Source organism: Lepidochelys kempii, chromosome 5 (assembly GCF_965140285.1).
Source record: "Lepidochelys kempii isolate rLepKem1 chromosome 5, rLepKem1.hap1, whole genome shotgun sequence".
NCBI lineage: Eukaryota > Metazoa > Chordata > Testudines > Cheloniidae > Lepidochelys > Lepidochelys kempii.
In genome coordinates, this window is record NC_136384.1 from 15,417,812 (window position 1) to 15,442,005 (window position 24,194).

The following is a 24,194-nucleotide window of genomic DNA, read 5'->3' on the forward strand; positions in this document are numbered from 1 at the left end:
CAAGCCATTAACAGTGTTTGGTACCAAAAATAACCTTTGCATTCCATTTTTAATGCAAAAGAGTGCTCATGCGCAGTATAAGTTCTGTAATAACAGGCCCAAAAATAAAAGCTGCCATATTAGAGCCAAGCCAAATCTCCTAATTTAGAAGTCTCTAACTGGGAAGGGAGATGGGAGCCATGAGACACACCGCGGAATTAAAGTTCTCACTAGAAAACACTGGGCTGATCATCTTCATCATCACACTGATGCTGCTGAGCTCCTGCTCTCTATCAGCCTACCTATCAAACAAGGATTTTAGCAGCTCCTAATGTAGTTTGTTCAACTACTTATCACATCCATCCAACTCTCACAGCAGTCGTGAAAGTAATGAAGTCAATGACTCTCCATGACATTCCTGGCACAGGTCCAGCCCTAGCAATTACCTGTTAGGAGCCTCTATCAAACTCCAGGGACATATGAGGCTGTTTACCAAATTAGGGATCATTTGTGGAATAAAGACAGGTACACAGTCTGCAATGCGGGGTTTCAGTAGTAAGTCGGAATAGAAATCATACCATTCCTCTGTGCTAGATGAGCCAGAGCAAGAATATCCCATTTAGCTCAACAAGATACACAATATCCCAGGAAGATGACTTTCTAAATTTAAAAGTAAATTAATAGTAAATGGAAGGTATTTTGATTTCAGTCTATTGTTTACAGTATGCCCATATGTTCCCAGTCATAAGTGTGCCCATATGTTCCCAGTCATACTGTGATGGTGACTACTAATTTGTTTATAAAAGATACAGAGAAGGGAAATATAATTAATGTCAAGTTTACATTGGAAAGTGCTTTTTACTCTGGTTACCCTTAAACACCTACCATAAATATAGAGGTTACATCGGTATCTGCAACATTACCTCTAGGGAATAACTTGAATACTTCAAATACTGAGACAAAGTTATTAGTTATCTAAGGCAGCTGAGCAAGTTTTTAACAGTGACCACTGTATGAAAAACTCTACAGATTTTTCACACTGGATAAACCATCAGCTACCTTCTGCACTGAACGCTTTCATGCTGCTTACAGTTTAAGTGGGAAAAATCCTATGTCCAGTGTGAAGGGAGAATGATTCCACTCTGTAAGCAGGATTTTGCTGGTGACTCCTGATCCTGCCAGCTGTGCGAGGAGTAGCGGTACTGCACGAATGGGGTCTGCATAAGTGATGAGCGCAGCACCCCTGCTAGCAGGAGTCCCCAGTGGCACCTGGTGTGGAGAGCTACACACCTTTGCCATGTGGTAGGGGTCAGATAAGGGTGATGATGGGTGGAGTCGGCATGTGGCATCACAATCTCTGCAGAGTCAGACAAGTGAGTTAGAAGGCATGAGGAAGATGCCGTCCCACTGCCAAATATCCCTACAGCTGGAAGCTTAGGGGCCATCATGTAGCCAGGGACTGGGCAGCTGCACCCGAAACACAAAGAGAATGTTTAGTGTGGTCAAAGAGAAAAGGACTGGGCAGCTGCTGGAGAAGAGGCATGTCTGAAGGCTGGCCAGCCTTGGCTGACCACTGCCGGTCAGAGAGAGACTCCAGATGGAATCCCCCTTTGCAGTGTTGTGAAGCCATTAAATCATCCTTGGCACCAACTTTCCATGGGGGGGGGGGGGCTGTTTCCTGCTGCATGGGCGAATCCCTGCACAAAGATGGGCTTTAGATTGTGTGCCACTCCATAGGGTGGTCAGCATCCTCCCACAGGACTCCATGCACTCTGCAGCACCCTGAGAACCATATAATGGCAGGATCAAGTCCACAGAGCAGAGAAGGGAAATGTAGTGGCAAGAGCACAGTTCTGGGAGTCAGGGACACTTGGGCTCTATTCAGATGCTTACGCCTTCTGTGGTCTTAACCTCATTGCCTCAGTGTTTCCATCTGTAAAGTGGGGGTAACACTCCTTACTACTCTCTTGAGAGTGTTGGGAGGACTTGTCCATATGGTTTCGCAACTACAGTCTAAAAAAGACTGATTCTTTTCTCCAGGGAAGGGCGACTGTGCAGGCACTACTTCTGGACTGGGGGTGAGGAGAGGAGTCTGTTGAGTCCAATCATTTATTCAGATGGGAAAGCTGACAGCTCTCACCATCTGCTAGCTGGTGACAGGTACATTTTAAAAATAAAATTTCTGACATCTTTGCTTTCCTAACAAAGAAGTTATTTAAAACTTCAAGACACTCCCTTGGAAGGCTTTAAATAGTTAGAAGGCTTCAGAACCTGCCTGGCATTATCCTATATCCTAACATTAAAGGGTTTTGTTTAAATGGTTACATTAGTAAATCCACATTTAACTGTTACATGGGGAAGAACGCCTCTGTCTTCCACAGAAGGCGTAGCCTAGCGGGCATGGGTTGTCAGGCAGCAATGCCAGGGCTCTATTCCTGGCTCTGCCTCTGACTCGCGTGGTCACAGACAAGTCAAACCTCTTGATAAAATAAGTACAGAGGCTACCCACCTCACTGGGGAACTGTGAAGGTTAGTTAGTTATTCAGTTAGTCTAGATGGAACATTGTTCCCATTCCCACACCCTGTAAATGAAGTACTATAGGTCACCTCTTCTCGCCAATCCGGCATCATTACATCCTTTGAACACTGTAGCTGCAAAAGACCCTGGGGCATTTTGAGGTCTGAACTCTACCCCTCAAAAATCTTTGGCAAAATGAAAACAGTGGGTGGAGGAGAAAGAACAGCAATTGAGCCACTTCAGAGAAGAATGAAAATGGCTTTGCTTATGGATCTTTAGAAGTGTGTCAAACTCCTGTGGTATTTTAAAGTAAAAGTAACCCAATACACGACTCACAAACAGGCTTTTAGTAACATCACATGAAAAATTAGGTAACCACTGCAACAAGAAATTCAACATGCTGTAGAGCTTAAAGCTCCAGCAGCTTGAATCCATTGCTCTTAGTAGGACAAAATTACAGTAAATTCCTGATAATTAGGAGTCTGATCTTGGAAACCATGCTGTGCATGTAGAATGCCTATTGAAGTCAAAGGGAGCTCCTGGAATTACTATGGGTATTCAAATGCTGTATTTGTAATGTCTCATATAACAAGAGCTTCTTTAACAATTTTAGTGCATCTCTTCTCATTAGTGACCTCAAATGTCAAAGGAGCAACTAATAAGGACTACATGGCATGGATATCAGCATTGCACAATTAAGAGAGAAGTGGGAGAAGGAAAATATTTTGGTACACAGCAATCTGTAATTATAAAGCAGGTTAATTAAAACTGAAGGGAAAAATGAAAACAAGTTTTGTTTTATACTCAAACACTCGTGGTTTTCATTTCATTTACTTTTCCACAGAAAGATAACAATTATGCTCAGGTTTAGATACGGTGCAGTTGTGGAAAAAAAGCACTTAACCGTAGCTAAAGCTTCAGCGGGTCATGTGTGTTCCCCACTGTATGCAGCAGATACAATGACACAAAAGTGGAACGCTGCAGGTCCAGGGAAAAGATTGGATAGGGAAGGCGGCATACCAGCTGCTCCCTATACCACTGGCTCTGGCCTCATTTTTATAAATGCCAAGTGCTCCTGCAGAATATAAATATGTTGTTTGTTTGTTTTTTAAATCAACCAATCCTCTGTCCTCCCTTGCTATGATCAGGGCCAGAATGAATCTGTACCATTTGGCTAATCTATACCTACTCATTTGGTTACCCAAACTGAAAGAGGGCGATGGATTTGAAATGTGGTGAATTACCATCTAAATTTCTAAATAAGGCTGCTAATGCTAATTTGGCTCTTCTAGTAAAGAAGAAAACAAACCATTGGTGAGATTAAATTAAAATATCAGTAAATCACTGGAGTGTAACTAGCCAACAGTATGCCTGAACTATGGCCAGAAGAGATGGTAAAAAACTATTTGCATTTAATTACTGTATAAATACCAACTAATGGAGGCCAAAATACTGATCTACTGAACCTTAACATTTGTTATTTTCTAGTATCATCATCCAGGTCCTAAATATATAAATATTAAAGGCACCACTAAATTTCATACTAGAAAATACTTAACTACCAACCCCTTTTCCTACCAAATCCCCCATCACAGCAGCCTGCTATGTATGGAGCCACATACGAGGGTCTAACATGGCTTCCTACAGAGAAAGTGAAATTCATCCTTTCTAATAACCAGCACAGGTCCACTTGAAAGTGGCAGTAGGGGCTCTTTCACCCTACAGGGCAATTAGGGCTAAGAATTCCATTTTATGCTTTTCCTAAACTCCTACTCACCAGACTCTTCTGTAGTCAAAGCAGCACAAGTTCAGATAGGACATGCTGCCTGCCTACAGTTAGCTGAAGGAGAAACTCTCCTACACAATTTTTTCCTTCACTTCCATCACTGGAGTATTGACAGATATAAAGAGTAGCTGCCACTAGCCTCCCTTAGAAAACTGAAAGGCAACTACTTGGAGGGGGTTCCTTCCAGAAGAGGATTTGTTGCGGCTTGGGGAAATCCGCATTAGTGGGCTCCCCAGATCTCATGGCACAAGTCATGGTGTCTGCCAAGTAAGGATGGAATCCAGTACAGTTCATGGTGGAGTCCCTGAGACAGAAGGAAGGGAGAGGAGTTGAGAACAACCCAAGTTCCACCCCTCTTTTAGCTTCAATCATGATTTGGAAGCTCAATATTTCTAATAGAGTCTAAAAATATCTAGCAAAAGAAAGGGATATATAAATGTGAAAAAAATCACCACTTCTCTCAAAAGCATATTCAGCTAACAATGTGTTTAAGAGACTTGTTTTACTGCTTGCAACTGATTAATAAATATTACTTACCAGGTCTATATTTTGCATTATGTCCTGGAAGGAAGGGTGAGTTCGAAACTGTTCAAACAGATCCCGCTTGTAAAGCAATGCATACACCAAATTGGGGTTGTGATGGAGAGAATTTGTCAAGCAGGAATTGATAATCTCTAACATCATTCTGATCACTTCTTCAATCACATTCAGGTCTTGTGCCTTTAAGAAACAAACAAAAGGTTAGCATGTGCCCCTTTCCACTATATATTAGGCAGAAATGATAGTACTCAGGTATTATTACTAATGTAGCTATTAGCTGGCTGATCTCTCATCAATATGAACAAGTCTTGCATTCTTGCTTGTCTGGTAACATAGCTATGCTTTCTCCTTTAACATCCAAACTTTTACCTTAAAGGTCAATGGACTCTAGCTTCCACTTTGCAGAATGCTCCCGCCCCAAAGAATTTTAGCCACAGTCACTGCAGTGAGTTAAATTCACTGAAGTTATGTGATTTTAGTCAATTTCAACTCACAGCAGGTGCTGCAGGTAAATGCAGGTCAGTACTGGTGCACTGCATTTTATTTTCTGTTCAGCACTCATTGTGGAAAACAAAAAGGAGAAAGACAGAGAGCCAGAAAAAGTCAGCAAGAAGGAAAACAAAAGATGGCAGGGAAAAAGAGAAAGAAACAAAAAGTAGGAAGACAGTCTGGACCAAAACACATTCCTCCTCCAAACTTTTCTATTGCACATTATTTTGGCACTCTACGCTACTGAAGTTGGATCACTGATGGTCTGTGAAAAAGTAGCCTACTGGTAGTGCACTAGGCCACCATACTTTAGATCAATTGCATTTGACAACCAATCCAGATAATGACCACCCATAACCCAACCTTCCATTCTGAACTAGATCACAGAGAAGCTAGCAAAATTCCATCTCCAACACCACCTGACAATATCCTACACTCCTCTCACTGGGCCTTCACACCAGGATATGGCATAAAGACAGTCTTTGCATTGGAGAATAGTCCTCTCTTGGTTGTGGACAATGGGCAAATCTCCCAACTCATATTGTTCAACTTCTCAGCAGCATTTGACACTGTTGATAAAGATACTTTAGAGACCTAGTAAGGGAGAGCAAAAGCACCCCAAGATGGCTTCATTGTAAGGAGAGTGATCACTTTAGATAAGCTTTTACCAGCAGGAGAGTGGGGTGGGGGGAGAGAAAACCTTTTGTAGTGGTAAACACCCATTTTTTCATGCTTTGTGTGTATAAAAAGATCTTCTATACTTTCCACAGTATGCATCTGATGAAGTGAGCTACAGCTCACGAAAGCTTATGCTCATATAAATTGGTTAGTCTCTAAGGTGCCACAAGTACTCCTTTTCTTTTTAAGATGGCTTCAGTCTTTCCTATTAGCCTGAAAACTTGATTGAGAATATTAGCTCATGAGCCAAGCATTGGTTTTGCCTTCTACATTTCAGAAAAACCCATTAACTACCCAATAGCACTTCCCTATTTCATAATGGAACTCTGCTGAACTCTGTGTGGGGAGTGAAAATCATTCCAGTGCATTTTACTGGACTTTCAATCTGCAAATAGTGAAGTTTCTTTCCAGTATAAAGCAATACCACTTTTTAAAATCCCTTCAGATTGCAGCTATTATCACATATCAGTTAACACTGCCTCCTTTGCCAAGGCAGAGGAGGAGAAGAAAAGTTGCCACTATTCCACCTGGGGGAAGACAAGGGGAAAAAAGGAATTCAGGACTTTCACTTTGCTGCAGCTACTTCCTATCCACAGTGGAGAGAAGTTAGTCTCCCTGCAGCTTCTCCGTATTGGAAGTGAAGATATGTCTACCTCTTTTCCCCCACCTTCATCTCCTCCACAGCTTCAAGTTCCCTGTGCAACTATGTCCCTGCCCCCACTTTATTCTTCAGTGAAGTAAGCAATGTAGATCAGATAGACTCCAGTCTTTCATGTCCGTTTGTCTCCCATGTATACAAAGCAGGTCTAAATTATAAAGTCCTTATGAAATGCTTGTTGGAATAACATTGTACCGTGCACATGTTCTAATTCATTTTTAAACCTCAGCATGCCAGCTGTTTTGACTTTTTTATTCTAATGCAAGAGGTTTCTTTTGAAGGGGGGTTATGGTCCTTGTTCCAGTCCTGAGGATATCCCATTTTTTACTGCTTTGGTGTCACCCATCTTGAAGGTCCTTTGTACGGTGGCCAATAGAATCCTGGCAGAAAATCACTGCAGAGATGATCACTGTGGCTATTTAATCAGCCAAAGGGACCATAGTGTTTTGTGATAGAAAGCAGTCTCGGCGGTTAGGACAAGATGTGCTCTCTCTGTAATAGTCCCAATACCTGGCTTTGAGTAACTAAGTGCATTTTTAGAGAAAACATGGAATAATTACTTCAACTGAGTTATAGTGAAAAATTCAGACCTGGCTAAGCAAGGTGCATCTCCCGTGACATCAGCTGAGTTGTACCTGCTTAATTAGGTTTGAATTTGTCTCAATGTTTTTTGAATTATGGGAGGATAAATCGAATACTACGGTAGGATTTTCAAAAGCTCTCCTTGCTTGTTTAACTCTACTCCCACTGAAGTGGGGAGAAGAGGAAGGATAATCCAGCAATTAGGACACTAGTTTGAGACTTGGGAGACTAGAGTTCAATTCCCTGTCCCACCACGGACCCCCTGTTTGACCCTGGACAAGTCACTTAACCTCTCTGTGCCCAAGTTCCCATCTGCGAAATGGGGATAACAGCACTTCCTTACCCCATGGTGGTGTGAGAATAAATACATTAAAGACCTTGAGGCACTCTGATACTACAGTAATAGAGGCCACATAAATTCCTAAAGCAAACAGTTTAAAGCTGATAGTAAGACTCCAATTGTCTAAGACTTTAAGAAGGTTAAAATCACTAAATGGCTATTGCATGGTAACATTAAATCACTACCAACCTGGACTGAATTCGTTAGCAAAGAGGGGAAAAGCCTTGTATCCCATTACTAAACTGATGAACTATCAAGTATTCCAAAGCAGTCATTAAAAAGTCTTCCGGGGTAAGGATTTGGTTTGCTAAGCTTTGAGTCACTAGCAAATTTTATGACAGAGTTGTAACCCTCATGCCCTCTCCAAAACACCTGCACCCTTGGTTTCACGATGGACAGAAAGCAGATCTTACTATAGCAGATATATCCTGCTGCCTGAAACCTGGATACCCAATTCCCACAAGTAAATTTTTTTTAACCAAAAATGCTCACCTAAAACATGGGAAGTAAAGCTAATTTAAACAGAAAAATATTAGTATCTACCGGCATGATGTTTACTGAAAAACAAACCTGTTCACTGCTAAGCACACAGTCTGCATCAAACACCTAAAAGAACATGAAGTAACTCCTCAGTAATAAGGTCTCAGGTTACTTTAGCATTTAGTAGGTGGAATTTCCTTTCCCTCACTTTTTAATTCCAAGTATAATTAACAAATAGGGGGAACAGTGTTAGATGTCATATTTCAGATTTCTACCTGTAATTTTCTACATATATATTATGTAGAATGAGCTATATAAATGAATGTTAAAGAAAAGAATTGTTGATAATCCTATTATTCCACACATAGCATTTGCAAATTTGCTGCTATAATTTCTGATTAAAGCATTCTGAATACCTTTAAACCTTAAATTTCTACAAACAGGAAAAAAAAAAAAACCAAGTTGAAAGCCAAGGACAGCATTTGGATTGGAGAATGCAGACATGCTGTCAGAGCTGATAAAATATTGCACTTTTGTTGCTTTGCATCACTAGTATCAAGCTAAGGCACCTCTGCATCTAGATGTGGCGTCAGGAAAGATATAAACGAGGTTATAAAAACATTTCATAGTTAAAGAAAAAAGTTTTTATCACCCTGTGTAATAACTTACAGACCAGTTTCAACACAAGGGAAACACAGAATGTGTGTGTCTGAGATGATGGCTAGAAACAGCAAAATTTTAGGAGCTCTTTTCTTGAGTAGATTAGATGTTATCCATAAGAAAAAGAAAACAATTATGCTGATATTTTTGTGCCCACCAGTCTAGCTGTTATGTGGCAATGGTGAATCCAAACAAGATACTAGTTTGAACTAGTGAAGTTTCTACAGTGCCTAAAGGGCTGAGTGCAAATTCTGCATGTTCTTCGTAATTCAGTTTACCACCACATTTGCTGACTGTTAATTACTCATTAAGATACCAGTATCAAAAACATCTCAGATGCATAGGGCTCAACTAGATCAGGACCCTTATTTGTGCTGTCAAATGTGCTTGGTGATATCTTGGATTTATGTAAGGCTTTTCACACAAAAAGATCAGAAAATAAATTTGACTATTTTTAAATCTATGCAAATAGAAATCACTCAATCTACCAGTAAAATAGGATTTGAAACTCTAAGAGCATCACTTTGCAACTGCTTGTGACAGGAAATTGGGCACTGAAAGCAGGGCAAAGTTGGAACAACAGTTGCCATTAGCATTTGGCAACAGAGCGGTAACCTTACGTACCACAGGTTTTCCCTTCTACTCAGAATAGGAAATAACTTTGGTAACTTTGTTGGCAAATATTTACTTTTTAAATAGACCCCTGGCCTGGGGCACAATTCAGCTGGTGCTGTGCAAAGGTGGCCAAAAGATCAACTTTGGAGTCCCTTGATCCTGGTGCTGCTCTGTGCAGCCTGTTCCTTTTGTGTAGAGAGAGAGAAAGGAACAGGCAAACGAGATTCAGAAAGAGAAGAGAATGAAAACAGAGACAACTGATAGACACAGAAATGGGCGGATAACAAAATATATGAGCAAGCTAGATAATCACTGAGGAAAAAGATACAAATGAGAGTGCAAAGACTAAAAAACTGGTGGACAAACCTAGATGGTCTAGTCTCCATCCATTCTAAATCACTGATTTCCTTATTTCTTAATATAATCCATTTCATGAATAGCAGGACAACACTCCAGGCATTGCGTTTCAGATGATTCAGTGCAATCCTTGAGTGTTTAAAGCCATTTGGCCCATAAGTCTTGTTCCTTAAAACACCAGCTGCAGTATAATTGTTCAAAAGTGTACTGCTTAAAACGACATTAATACCTGCCTAAACATTCAAAACTGCGTATCCAAAGCTAGGCTCCTTAAAACCACGTTTAGACATCTAAACAAAAGTAGACTGCTTTTCAGTAAGTGGAAGATACAGATGCTCAATGCATTTGGAAATCTGCTCACGTTTAGTTAAGTGCCTAACTTTTGGCTTCTAAATTTTAATATTCTGGCCATAATATTTATTGATTGATCTTCTTTTTAATTTTATGTTAAACGCTTAAAAAAAATACCTTAACAAGTTCTATGGTGAGTGAGAGTGAACTCCCAACCTCTAAAGTTTTTGATTCCAAAGTCAATTTCCGAGGAAAAAGATGTCTCCCTTGCCAATCTAGACCTACCTTGTAGGTTTTTTATTCTTGCTTTTTCCCCACTTCAAACTACTATTAAAAATCTATCCAACAGGAACTGAGATAAACTACCGGTACTTTGTTTCTTGGTTCCTTTCCTATGATGCTAATTTAACTTTAGATGGAAAATTTTAGTCACATAAGATCAGAATTTTGGTCATTTATGAGAGTTCATTCCCTTATCCAAAGAGAAACTAATTGATTAATCCATCTCACAGGCTGAAATAAAGCTTGTGCTAAGCTTAGCATTCTGCTAAGCTCCAGAATGTGTGAGAGGGGTGTTCTTTTAAAGAATACTAGATTTCTAGACAAAACCATTCTCAGTTCATTTTCAGCCTATACCAATTTGCCAACTACATTTTTACTTCAGTTAGCCTTCAGCAGCCACTCAGGGCTTGTCTTCAGTGCTGAGCTAACTTGGGCTCTTACTCAGGTGTTGCCCTTAACCCAGTTCCCATCCACACAAAAAACCCTCTTGCTCAAATGTGGTGGTGCTTCCAGCCCAGAGTAGCTAGCTCGTCCTGAGATACAGGCTAAAGAGAAGGTTACTCATCCTGTGTAGTAACTGAGGTTCCTCAAGATGCGTGTCCCTATGGTTGCTCCACACTTTAGAGGTATCTGTGACCCTGAGCCTAGGATCAGAGATTTTTAGTAGCAGTGCCTGTTTGAGCCGCACATGTGCTTTCCCCATCTCACACCTCTCAGTTCCCACATCTCACATCTCAGTTGTGTGGAGTGTGTTCAAGTTCTTGGTGGGGGTTGCAAGTCATGTTGATGATAACGAAGGCTAATGTATTCGGAAATTGATTTAGAAAGTCTTTATTTAGATATGGCTGATCCCTTAGATCGCTCCGCAATTGAAAGGAATAGCCTTGGTAATTTCCTGAAGGGTTTGGTCCTTTTGAGATAGATGGCTCATACCTTTCTAACATCTAGTGTGTGGAACTTTGCTTCCCTTTTATTCGCATGCGGTTTGGCGAAGAACAATGGAAGATGGATCAGCTGATTCAGGTGGAAGGATGAAGGTATTTTAGGTAGGAACTTTGAATGTAGTCTGAAAGTGACTATCACTGAAGAAAACTGTAAAGGGGGTTATGCCATGAGAGCCCCTATTTCCCTCACTCTTCAAGGGGATATGATGCCCACAAGAAAGGCAGTCTTCATAGAAAGATGTATGAATGAGCAGGTCACCATGGTTCAAAAGGGGTCCAGAGAGGCACCTTAGAACTAGGTTAAGGTCCAAAGGTGGAGTAGGATCTCAAACTTCAGGGTAGAAGTTTTGAATGTCTCTGAGAAACCTTTTTGTTATAGGATGGGTGAATACTGAATGTCTGTTGATCTTGTGGTGGAAGGCCATAATGGCTGCAAGATGTACTCTCAGTGAACTTGAGGATAATCCTGATTTTTAAAATTCTAGTATATAGTCCAGCACCAGTGACAAAAGAGAGGATATAGCCATAATGTGTTTACTGTCACACCAAATCTGGAATCTCTGCCATTTGTTTTTCTGCTATTTAATAGTATCTCTTTTAAGTCTTCTGAACAGGTCATGTAAACATTTTGAAACCATCAAGGAACCATGCTTTCAGGTGGAGAACTTCTAGATTAAAGTAGTGAATATGGATACAAAACTTGTATCCGTATCCAATACGCGATCCAATATAAAGTGGATATCCACAGATTTTCAGGGCTCTAGTCATATACCCTAGTAGTTGTAAGCAGGTTCTGGCTGATATCTGCAGGCTGGTGTGAACTGTCGAGATCAAACTGACTGGTTGTTGTAGCACATAGGTCTGGGGGAGGCACCGTGGAGCCTCCACCAAATTCTCAAAATTGATGTTTTGAAGTGGATAGTTGAGATTTCGATGCTTCTTATTTACAATGTCACCTGAAAGTGAGAACAGGCGCTTGCATGACACTGCTGTAGCCAGCGTTGTAAGGTATTTACGGGCCAGATGTGCTAAACATTCCTATGCCCCTGCATGCTTCGACTCGGAGGCTCTTAAGTTTTACATTGTTTTGATTTTGAGTGCAGTGATGTATTGCACTTTCACAATAACGAGATTGCACTACAGTACATGTCTGAGGTGAATTGAAAACTACTATTTCTTTTATCTTTTTTACGGTGCAAATATTTGTAAAAAAAATATACAGTGAGCACTGTGCACTCTGTATTCTGTGTTGTAATTGAAATCAATATATTTGAAAATGTAGAAAAATATCCACAAATATTTATAATAAATTTAAATTGGTATTCTATTCTTGTTAAACAGTGTGATTAAAACAGATTAATTGCAACTATTTTTTAAATCTACTTAATTTTTTTTTGCATTAATCGCATGCATTAACTGCGATTAATGGACAGCTCTAAAACAGAGAGAACAAAATCAAAAAGGATACATTATAGGAGGTGCAGTTAGCAACTTCTATACTTAAGGTCGTCTGAAGCTTTCTATTATAAGACCCAGTTTTCAGTTGCTTATAACTTTGCCAAATATACCTATTCAGGCTGAAATTTTCCATCTGCACTGAGCATGCTCCATCCCTTCCCAGCTCCCATATGCCAACCAGACTGTACATGTGCCATCCCAACAGAGTGAATAAATATGCTCCATAAATATGCTCCATCTTGAGGTCTGAAGATGACTTCCCCTGCAATTGCAGCTCTCGGGTGCAGTGGGTCACTGTGGTGCGAGGCACCAGAACCAAGACCAGGGACACACGTTCTTCTGTGCTTTAAATTCTCCCCACAGTCAATACCTAGCAAGTTTCCTCCATCATGATGCCCAACTTGAATGCAGAAGGAACAAGAGATTGGGAGGGAGGTAGACTGACATAGAGCCTCAGGGAGAGACTGGGAATAGCTGGGCCAGGAGACTGGGACCCAGTAGGTGAAGGGAGGGAAGGGAAGCGAAGCCTGAGCTACAAGTGAAATAAATAGGAGCAGTATTTTGAATGTATAAAGTCCTATATAATGCTAAGTACTCTGAAAAATCAGGCCCAGATCAAATTGGGCATCCCAAATCAGTGGACACTTCTGACCTTCTTCTCTCTATACTGGAGGTTCTCAAACCCCCCTCACCTCCCCCGCTTTTTTTTTTTTTTGCTGAGGCCCACTTCAACATGCTATAAAAAAGCCAAGGCCTGGCCGGGGCAGGGGGAGATGATGAAGGGAGCGCGGGCTCCAGGCTGTGGGGTGGACTCTTGGGCATAGGCATAGTTTTACTTCGGGGTGGGGGAAGAAGGGCTGGCAGAGCTCAAGCCAACTCCACACAGCAGGGTTCAGGGAAGAAACGCCACCTCCACCCCCGGACTCACTCAGGAGGCCAACCAGCCTGTCTGGGCTGTGGGGGGGACGCAACCAAAAATATAACTCAAAGGGGGGACTAAGTTCAAAAAGTTTGAAAACTACTCAGGGTTCAGGGAGGAGGCAGCTCGGGGCTGTGTGAAGTGAGGGGAGTAGCTCAGGGTGCACGGAAGTGGTAGCTAGGAGCTGTGCGGGCAGGGGGAAGCTCAGGGTGCAGGTAGTGGGGTAGCCAGGGGCTGTGTGTAGGCAGGGGGGTAGCTCAGGGTGAAGGGAGGGGGTAGCTAGGGCTGTGTGCAGGCAGGGCGGTAGCTCAGGGGGTAGCTAGGGGCTGTGTATAGGCGGTGGGGCGGGTCCCAGTGTGGCTCCCCAATTCAACTGGGGGAGGCGCTGGGGTTCCTGGCTTCAGCCATCCGCTGCTCCTGGCTTGGGGGGGAGAGCCGCCGGCTTCAGCCCCACACCACTCGCACCAGCTTCAGCCCCGAGCCACTCCCAGCTTCAGCGCAGGGGTTCGGGGGCTGCGGACCCCCGGTTGAGAACCACTGCATACCACAGTCCCCCATCTGTAAAACTGGAATAATAATACCCCCTCATATTATCAGGGGTGTTTTAAGCTTAGCATTTCTCTCAAGATTTAGGAAGGCCTGACTCATCCCTGTACTCCAACATCTGGGAGAGGAGGATCAGTGTCTTCTCAGCAATCACTGCCTCCTTCCGTCTCTCTCTGAGGTTCAGGACTGAGGCTTTAATCCATCCTAAATCCTTTGCCTCATTTTCCCCCACTTGGATTCCCCCACCCTCTTGGGGTTGCTAAGCCAGCCTCCTGATCAGAGCATGATGGGGATAAATCTTCAAAGGTATTGACACCTATATCGTTTAAATACTGGTGATTAGCTACTTACAACCACTGATTTTGGGTTCCTTGTGATGTGCAAAAAAATCACTCAGGACTGATTGCATGATAGTAATCAAATAGAATGAGGACTGTATAATATTCATAAAAATAATACAGCTATCTCCCATCTTTATCACACTGTCCATTAACGTCGCTGGGCTTTGAACGAGATTTTTAGTGCTCAATTTTGCAACCTTAATGTTCCTTTAACATACCTGTCTGTGTGCAATATTGTATATAAAAATTTACAACTCCTATTAAACTTAAATCTGCAACCTGAACCATAATACCATGACCAGTTCCATTAATATATAGATACAGTTTTAAGTGGGTACTGCTAACAATGGAAAGTACAAGGAAATGTCCATTACATATACCAAAAGGCATATGAGTATGTTGTATTAACCAGTGATGAGCTGCCAAAATCTTAACAACCGGTTCCCTATAAAAAGTTCTGATTTAAGGGATGTGCCCCAGTATGTATTTTTTGTACCAGCAGGGTTACCATATGTCTGTATTTTCCTGGGAGGAATTTTTAAAATTTAAAAATTCCTCCCGGACGCTGATTTAAGAACCAAAAAGCCTGACCTGTCCGGGACAATACGGGTGTGTGTTAACCCTGCCTAAAGTTCTTTTTTAAAAAGATGGGCCTGAACTAGAAATGAGTTCCGTTTCACATGCGTGGGTCCCCGCCACTCCCTGGGGGTGTGCTAGGGAGACCAGATGTCCTGATTTTATAGGGACAGTCCCGATTTTTGGGTCTTTTTCTTATATAGGCTCCTATTACCCCCCACCCCCTGTCCTGATTTTTCACACTTGCTGTCTGGTCACCCTAGGGTATGCACATGTGTGGGTCCCAGCTGCTCCCTGCCCCCCTCATTGAAGCAGGTGTGCAGGGTTACTGCCATGGGAACTGCAGGGCACCAGTGGACGTGGGGCCAGCTGAAGACAGGAGTGTGGGGCAGGGCTAGCTGGGGGTGCAGGGCTGGCTGGAGACAGGAGGGTGCGGGGTTGGCTGGAGGCAAGGGGGTGTGGGGCTGGCTGGAGACAGGGTAGGGGCTGGCTGAAGGCAGGGCACGGGGTGGCTGGAGACAAGGGCTGGCTGCAGGCAGGGGGTGCGGCAGGGGCTGGTGTGGGCAGGGCAGGGGGTAGCTGGAGATGGGCTGGTGTGGGCAGGGCAGGGGGTGGCTGGAGACGCGGTGGCTGCGGGCAGGGCAGGGGGTGGCTGGAGACGGGGTGGCTGCGGGCAGGGCAGGGGGTGGCTGGAGACTGGGGGGCTGCGGGCAGGGCAGGGGGTGGCTGGAGACGGGGGGCTGAGGGCAGGGCAGGGGGGGCTGGAGACAGGGGGGCTGCGGGCAGAGCAGGGAGTGCGTGTGGCAGGGGCTGGCTGCAGGCAGGGTGTGCGGGGGTGGCTGGAGACAGGGACTGGCTGCAAGCAGGGCAGGGGGTGCGTGCAGCAGGGGTTGGTTGCGGGCAGGGGGTACAGGGGTGGCTGGAGACAGGGGCTGACTGCGGGCAGGCCAGAGGGTGCGGCAGGGGCTGGTTGCAGGCAGAGGGTGCGGGGGTGGCTGGAGGCAGGGCGAGGAGTGCGGCAGGGGTGGCTGCAGGCAGGGGCTGGCTGCGGGCAGGGTGGTGGGTACTCACGGGGAGAGCAGCAGGATGCAGCCCAGGCCCAGCAGAGCAGCCGGGGACCAACCTGGCATCATCGGGAGCCCCAGGGCCAGGGGAGCAGCAGCAGCAACAGGGCTCGTGCCCAGGGCCAGGCGGCAGCCCACATGGCTCCCGCAGCGCAGCGCCCCCGGCGGCCAGAGGAGGAATTACATCACTTCCCGGCCAGAGCCCATCAAAGCCTCAGCACCCCCTGCAGGGAAGCGGGTTAACAACCGGTTCTAAAACTGCTTCAAAATTTAACAACCGGTTTGCGTGAACCGGTGCAAACCGGCTCCAGCTCACCACTGGTATTAATCCCTAGGTGGCAGCTGTTTCTTGAAAATAAATACAGAATTATAAGGAGCTCTGGAGCTTTTCTATTAACTATCTTCTCCTGAACCAAACTCTGCTCTCACCAGAGATGCTCGAACAGATGAAATTTGGTAATTGATAGCTAGGATCCACCTTTATCCATAGAAAACCCAGATTGATATTAGATGGATGTTCTTGGCTAATTCACCACTATGTTTTAATGCCGCTAGCTTCATAAATGCAAATGATTAGGTTTTTGGATGTTTAGCAGTTGGTTCTTCCTTGCCTACTTCTAATTTAATTACCAGAAAGTCTGGTATCAAGGCACTATTTTACATCCAATAGACAAGTTGGCACTTGGGGGAATTTTACTTCGATAACATCATTTAACATCATCCACAATCACAGTGCTCATTATGTAAACTTCCTTTTCCTCTTTGGAGGGGAATTTATAAAGTTAACTGGTTTCAAATCATTTACTTTATTTTTAGTTACTTTAAGAGAAGCATATGTATCTTGTTTGTATTAGCTTTGGGGAGCTTCCAAGAGGGTTGTCTGAATTTCCTGCATTTTCAGCAGAAAATAAAACCTTTAACAAAATGATGTGGCTTTGCCAAAGGGGTGGGGTGTTGGGGGAAAGAAGGAAGTGCGCAAGAAAGTCGCTTTTAAAGTTAATGCACAAATGGTCTTTAAAGCCAATCATTTAGTGATTCAGCTCTGTTATCTCTGTGTAGCTAATTTACTGGCACATATAATACTTTGTGGCTCTCATACCTCAAAACCTGACTAGCTTTCAGCCACAATGCTGAGTTGCTGTGGGGAGAAAGAAGGGGACTCCACTGTTAAGAGAAAAATTACATGGCTCATAAATGAATATACCATCAAAAAAGACTAAATCAGAGTGCTATGCGCATTACTCAGAATTGAAAATGGGGTTGTCACTTTGGGATCAAAATTTATAATAATAAATAATAAATTTAATATCCTTGGGACTAGGGCTCTTTCACTATCATTCGCTTTTTGTCATTCTATTATTAAAAATGAGGTTTTTAAGAAGTGATGTCCATCTGCCTTCTCCATAGTGTATGCCTGCCTATATCCTACCATGCTAAATTAGATTCTTCAACAAGCAATGTGTACTGTCACTCTCCATCATATGGAAGAACTCTTTCAGTGATGGGAGGCAGAAGCTTTTTAAAACTACAGCTGTCACTCAGAACAGCAAGGGAGAAACTGGGGGAAGAGAAGACAAGCTGTGTTCCATACCAGAGCAAACAGCCAGCAACCAGCCTGACCCAAAGTAAAATATGTGCCAAATGAAAACTGGCAAGGTGATGACCCCAACAACTATGTTAGCTTTGCTAACCCTTTTAGATGGTTTAACAGCAACAGATGCTGACAAGAGCGCTCAATCAAAAATTGTCTGTGAGGATTTATAGACACCCAAGTTGAACTTCTGCTCAAGTCAAGTGGGTAGTCTGCAATTAAAATGCATGTTGGAAGTACATGCCAAAAGGCATACTCTTCCTCCAATGCATCATAACAAATCTAAATTAGAACTGGAGTCTCCTGCAGATGACCTTTAGTGATGACAGATTATCTTAATTGATGCAGGCAGCCTTTATCGTCTCACAAAATGTATGAGTGTTTGATCTCATCATTCCTTACACGAGTAACTTTATTTCTCTATACGATAAATAGTCAAATCCCTTCTCGTAGCTGTCCATACTGCGCAAACACTGTGCATACCTCCTGTCTTCAGGACAGCACACCGCTGCAAGTCAAATGAATTGACCTGTACTTTTTATACAATTTACTATATTTTATCATCAACTGCTGTGTCCCTTCAATTTCCAGTTAATCCATAACTTGATGCCTGGACACATCTCTGCCTTCTCCTCTTCAACCCACGCACTTTAAAACTAGTCCCAGTCCTAAACAGTTGCTTTCTTTATTCATGATAAAATAGCCTCTCAAGTAATCAGAACTTTTTTGACATCCTCCTCTAAAAAGCTTCTTACAATCCACCAATTCTGTGACATATCTCACTGCTGAAATCCAGCTACTAGTCCATCTTTGTTCTGAACATACTCTATCCTTATTGACTCAGGCTTTTGCAACAGGAAAACTGTTATATGTTTGATCCCATTTTCCTATTATACATCAACATATAAAGTTTCTGGTGGTATATAAATAATTGACAGATTGTTTTAATGGATTAGTAAACTACATCATGGAAAGAACTAACTGCCTAGCCACTGTTGAGCCCAATAACTTAAATGACGCTACACAATGTAATGGTTTCAGATTCAAGTTGACATACATAGCTTAGCAACTGTAAAATGTCTACTGTAAAACGTTTAAGAAGTGAAATGTAACAGTTAGAGACCTGATGGACTACTGTTTAAACACGCTTCCTTGAGAAGCTAGCAAAAAAACAATCACCTATCAACTTCCAGTATCCTGGACTCCTTTGAGTTCAGACTCTCTGGACTAGTTCCTCATTGACTGCAGAGTATAATTTTAAGATCTCTGTCCTGCAATTTGAAGTCCTTCATTGAGTTGGCCTAGGTAGCAGATACTGTCTGACCTTCCATGACAGATACATTCCATTACACAACTGAACTGTCAGCCCATTTTGAATTTTTTGGGAAAATTTATGAGTGTGGAAGCTGGAAGTTTCACAGAAGCTGGACAGAGACTATGGAATGTACTCCACACAAGAGGTAAGAACAACTATGGACCTCAACACTTGCAGGACTAATCTAAATAAAATTCATTTTTTTTATTTAGCTTTTCTCTCAGTAAGTCACACATACATAATACTATACAGTGACTAATTAAAGTTATTTGTCATACAAAGTGAGAAAGAAGAAAGATAGTTATTATTGCTAAATGGACTAAAATACTAAGTTATTAGGATAATGGGGTCCATATAAGTAGATAAGTTAGACAGGAACATGTGCTTTTGTGATGCAGCATCTGTGTGTTTCTATAATGTGAAGTAACAACAGAAATAGCAAACAGAATATCTTATGTGAAGTACTAGTAGCTTGATAGCTACTGTCCCTTGTAATGCATGCCATCTCAGTAGCCTCAGAGACATTTGTTCACAGACTTCACATAGCAGCTAAAAAGCCTTTAAGTGCTTTTATCTTTAGGGTGAAAATTACTTTTGAAGTGATTGCATGTGGCACAAAGAAGTTAGCCTGAGTTCACAAAACAGAAGTTTCAAACCTTTATGACATTTTTTTGATGCCAGAAAAACAAACAAAAATGTTGTCGCTTCTAAGACTGTCTAGAACCGGGGTTCTCAGGACAAATTTTTTGGTGGCCTCAGAATGCGGCCACCAACTCTTGCTGGTGGCCGCTCACACACTTTCTCCTAAAATACTTAATTAGCTTTAGGAAAACCAAATAAATATGCACATATACACATCCAACTAATTGTAACTTATTTATAGCTAGTGTGACAAAGTTCCTCCTCTGCCTTGGTGGGTCCTGCGCTTATTGGCGGATCTGATCGCCTCAGAGATTCACGGCAGCCCTCAGTTTGGCCACTTTTGCTAGTGGCTCAAACCTGCCGCCCATTCAGCTAACCTCATCACTGGCCAACATGGGAAAAAGGAAGGAGAACAATTCCAGCAGTCTCTGCTGGCCCACCTAGTGGGTTGGGGGACAGGCCAGGGACCTTCCCCTCTGGTGGGACCCCACAGTCCCGGTCAACTCCTCCTGTATTCAATAGGGAGTTTGGGAGAATGGGGGGAACCCGGGCCTTCCCTCTACTCCGCGTTCCAGCCCAGGGCCTTGTGGATCACAGCTTTCTACAGTGTTTCTTGTAAGAGCTGTGTGACAGCTACAACTCCCTGGGCAACTCTACTTCACCATGGCCTCCTCCCAACTTCTTCTTTATCCTCACCACAGGACCTTCCTCCTGATGTCTGATAATGCTTGTACTCAGTCCTCCAGCAGTACGCCTTCTCACTCTCAGCTCCTTGCACCCTCTTGCTCCCAGCTCCTCGCACGGGCCTCACTAACTGAAGTGAGGTCCTTTTTAAACCATTAGCCTGCCTATCCTAATCGATTCTAGTTGCTTCTTAATTGGTTCCTGGTGTCCTCATTAGCCTGCCTGCCATAATTGGTTCCAGTGACTTCCTGATTATTCTGGATCAGCCCATTACCGTACTCAGGGAAAAGGGACCTGCTTAATCTAGGGCTAACGTATCTACCTTCTATCGCTCTCCTGTAGACATCTAGCCTGACCCTGTCACACTAGCTAGTAAGTCTATTGTGAAAAGTGATATTAAACATACAAGTATCACTTTTCACTGCAGACTTACTCACCCCTGGCAAGCCTGGAGACAAATTAAAGCCTGGATCGAGGGTTGGGGGAAGCAGCAGGGGGCTAGAGACTGAAGCCCTGCGGCCATAGTCCAAAGTCTCGCGGCCAGAGCCCAAAGCTGTGTGGGCCAAGCCTGGGGCCTGCTGTCATGCAGCCAGAGCCCAAGGCTGGAGTCTGAAGGCCAGAGCCCAGGGCCAGAGCCTGTCATCCCGCCACCCCAGGGCTGAAGCCTGAAGTCTGAGCCCTATCACCCCAGGGAAAGTGGGGAACTCACTGGCTGCCTATACCTACAGCATTGTGCCCCAGGTGTCTCCAGAGGGGAGCAGGGCCCTACCAAGGTAGTGCATGCAGGTGCTATGGAGGGGAAAGGGGTGCTACTTTGCCCTCCCCCCATCCCAATCACAGCCCAGGAGACTGTGGTTGCAGGAAAAACCCCTGGTGGCTGCATTTGAGAAAGGCTGGTCTAGAACGTCCATATGGCAACTCCTTGCTTTAAGAACAATAGTTTGCTCAATGAGAAAGGTTTCAAAGCCGATCCATTCAAAATCAATCTATGCTGAAGAAGAGACTAGTAGAACATCACCACAAAATCCAAGGAAGAAAAAAATAAATAGGCCTGCTTTCTATTTCCATTTTGTGCAGAGTTTTTATTACTTGTGTCATGGTGGCACCTAGAGACCCTAGTCAAGATCAAGGCCCTATTGTGCTAACCACTGAACACATAGTAAATGACAGTCCCTGTCCCAAAGAGTTTACAATCTAAATAGACAAGACAGACAAACATGGGAGGGGAAACAGACACAGAGGGCTGAAGTGACTTGGCCAAGATCACAAAGCAGTTCACATGTAAGAGCTGAGACTAGAACCCAGGTTTGCGGAGTCCCTGTCCAGAGCTCTGACCACTGGACTTCACTACCTCTTTGTTGTAGTTCAAATGACTGAGTACAGTTTACAATTGCTTGTGATCCTGATTCCCTAAAAAGAATTTCACAAATTAAAAGTTAATGACAAGACAAACTACCCTAAGGACTTCTTTTTCAATAGCCTCTTTTCTACCACTTTAACCTATATATCAATGTTGTAGTAGGTAAATGAATGAAGCAACATTACTGTCACGTTGTATTCCATATGTTTTATGAAAATATGGAATATGTGAATATGATGTAACTGGAATATACTTTATGCAAAAGGTCTCTTGTAAGGTGTCATAATAAAGGTTATAACCTACTGAATATATTCCTCCTATTTGTATGCATGTATTATTCTTGTATCTGAATCTAGAAATATGAAGTATAACTCTGAGGTCCCATTGTAATTATGCAAAGTGTGGGCCATTAATGGTGGTTTAGAATCTTAATGGTTCCCATTGACTAGAACAATTGGTTGTAAATGGTTTATTTACCTGCAAACCTTCCTGTGTACATGTGGGCCAGCCCATAGGGAATGGAGACTGGGGTCTTACAGTGACATGTAACCATGTCACCTGATAATGAAATCCATCTTAAATCTGGTACTTTTTCATTTAGAAGGAGGGGTGGGGACCCAGAGAGACAAAAGATTCCCGCCTTGTGCCAAAGCTATAAAAGGGGGTGGAGCAGGACAAAGGGAGTGGCCAGTCACGAGAAAACCCCTGCTTACTACCTGAGATGTCTGCTGGATCTAACAAAGACTGTACCAGGGGAAAGGATTGGGCCCAGACTAGGAAGGAGTCTAGTCTGTAAAAGAAGCTTATTGGAACATCTTTGAGGGTGTAAACAGTTTCTTAATGTATTAGGCTTAGACTTGTATATTTTGTCTTATTTTCCTTTGTGACTTTCTTTGTTTTCTCTGTTAATAATTGAAACCACTTAAATTCTACTTTTTATACTTAATAAAATCACCTCTGTTTATTAATAAACCCAGAGTAAGTGATTAATACCTGGTGGAGCAACAGCTTTGCATATCTCTCTATCAGTGTTATAGAAAGAGGACAATTTATGAATTTACCCTGTATAAGCTTTATATAGAGTAAAAGGGATTTATTTAGGGTCTGGATCCCATTGGGAGCTGGGTGTCTGGGTGTTGGAGACAAGTAACCTGCTGAGCTGTTTTCAGTTAAATCTGCAGCTTTGGGGTCATGGACCACACCTTAGGTCTGTGTTGTGGCAGGCTAGCCTGTCTGGCTCAACAAGACAGTGTTCTGGAAGTCCCAAGCTGGCAGGAAAAATGGGCTCAGAGGTAATTTCAGCACATCAGTTGACAGTCCCAAGGGGATCTCTGTGACCCAACCCGTCACAATTACCTTCTGATAAAAGGCCTCCTGAAAATATTAAAGAAGACTGAAAACAGAACTATAATTTAGCCAGTTGCATTTCACATGGGAGGTGCAGTGGATACACAAGAAAGCTTTTGAATGAAGGTGCTGCACATATTAGCAATGCACTACAAAGAGTTCAGGTCCAGATAATAAGCACTTGATAGGAATTATGGTACAAGACTCCCAGACTGTAAGAGCAAGAATATGTTACTTTACAGCCATCATTTTACCCTGCAACTGAAGCTAAATCATGAGACCCCGAGGAACGACAACATGGTCAGAAAATTAATTCAGAAGTGCAACACTTTATGAGAGCTATTGACATACACACTGTACCTATCTTAATGAGTTAAGTGTTATTAAATATTTAGAAAATACAGTTGGACAGACACAGATGTTAGAAACATACTGTATTGTGAAGCAAAACTGCAATATTGGCCTTTGAAGTGGTTTGCAGCCTAAAGTGCATATAGATAAAGCCTTTTAGAAGAATTGCCAAAGTGGTTTTATTTCTATAGCTTACTTCCTCTTTAAAATGGGCCTATTGCTAATTACAGTTTTCATCATCATCCACTAATCTATCAAGGAAGAGACTAGTGTTTTATATATATATATATATATATATATATATATATATATATATATATATATATATATATGTATATACAAAAAAGCAACATAAATAACAACAAGAAGAAACTACAAGAACCTCTTCACAGATTGAGGAAAGTGCAAACAGGAAGGAGACAGGAGACAGACTTTTGAGAGCTGATAGCAGGCAAGCCAAATGAGCAGGGCAACTTTTAGATTAAATGTTGTTTTTTACTGCATTCCTTTTTTTTTCTTTTGTGGTGCATTCACCTAGACACTGGATAAGAGCACTGTATGATTTCAGATAAACATAGGAGTTGATGACGCTACTCAACTTCCTGCCTAATGCACTGGGAGCACACATCAGACAGCATTATTAAAGGATGCTGAAAAATGGACTTTTCAAAATATGATTCCAAAAGACAGGATATAAGAACAGCTTTCAAATGTTATTTCCCTTATATCCCTATTTACCAGGATGAAAAAATAATGAGATATTTATACATATTTATTAAAATTCTCTTAATTTAAATAAAG

The 24,194-nt window shown here is 42.6% G+C and overlaps 1 protein-coding gene across 4 annotated transcripts in view; it reads right to left on the reverse strand.

Moving 5' to 3' along the window:
* DYM (dymeclin) overlaps window positions 1-24,194 on the reverse strand; it is a 389,895-nt gene that overhangs the window by 51,873 nt on the left and 313,828 nt on the right. For all 4 annotated transcript variants that reach the window (XM_073343514.2, XM_073343512.2, XM_073343513.2 and 1 more), the window contains one exon: window positions 4,821-5,003. In XM_073343514.2, coding sequence (XP_073199615.1) covers window positions 4,821-5,003 — 183 coding nt within the window. The remainder of the gene's footprint in view (window positions 1-4,820; window positions 5,004-24,194) is intronic.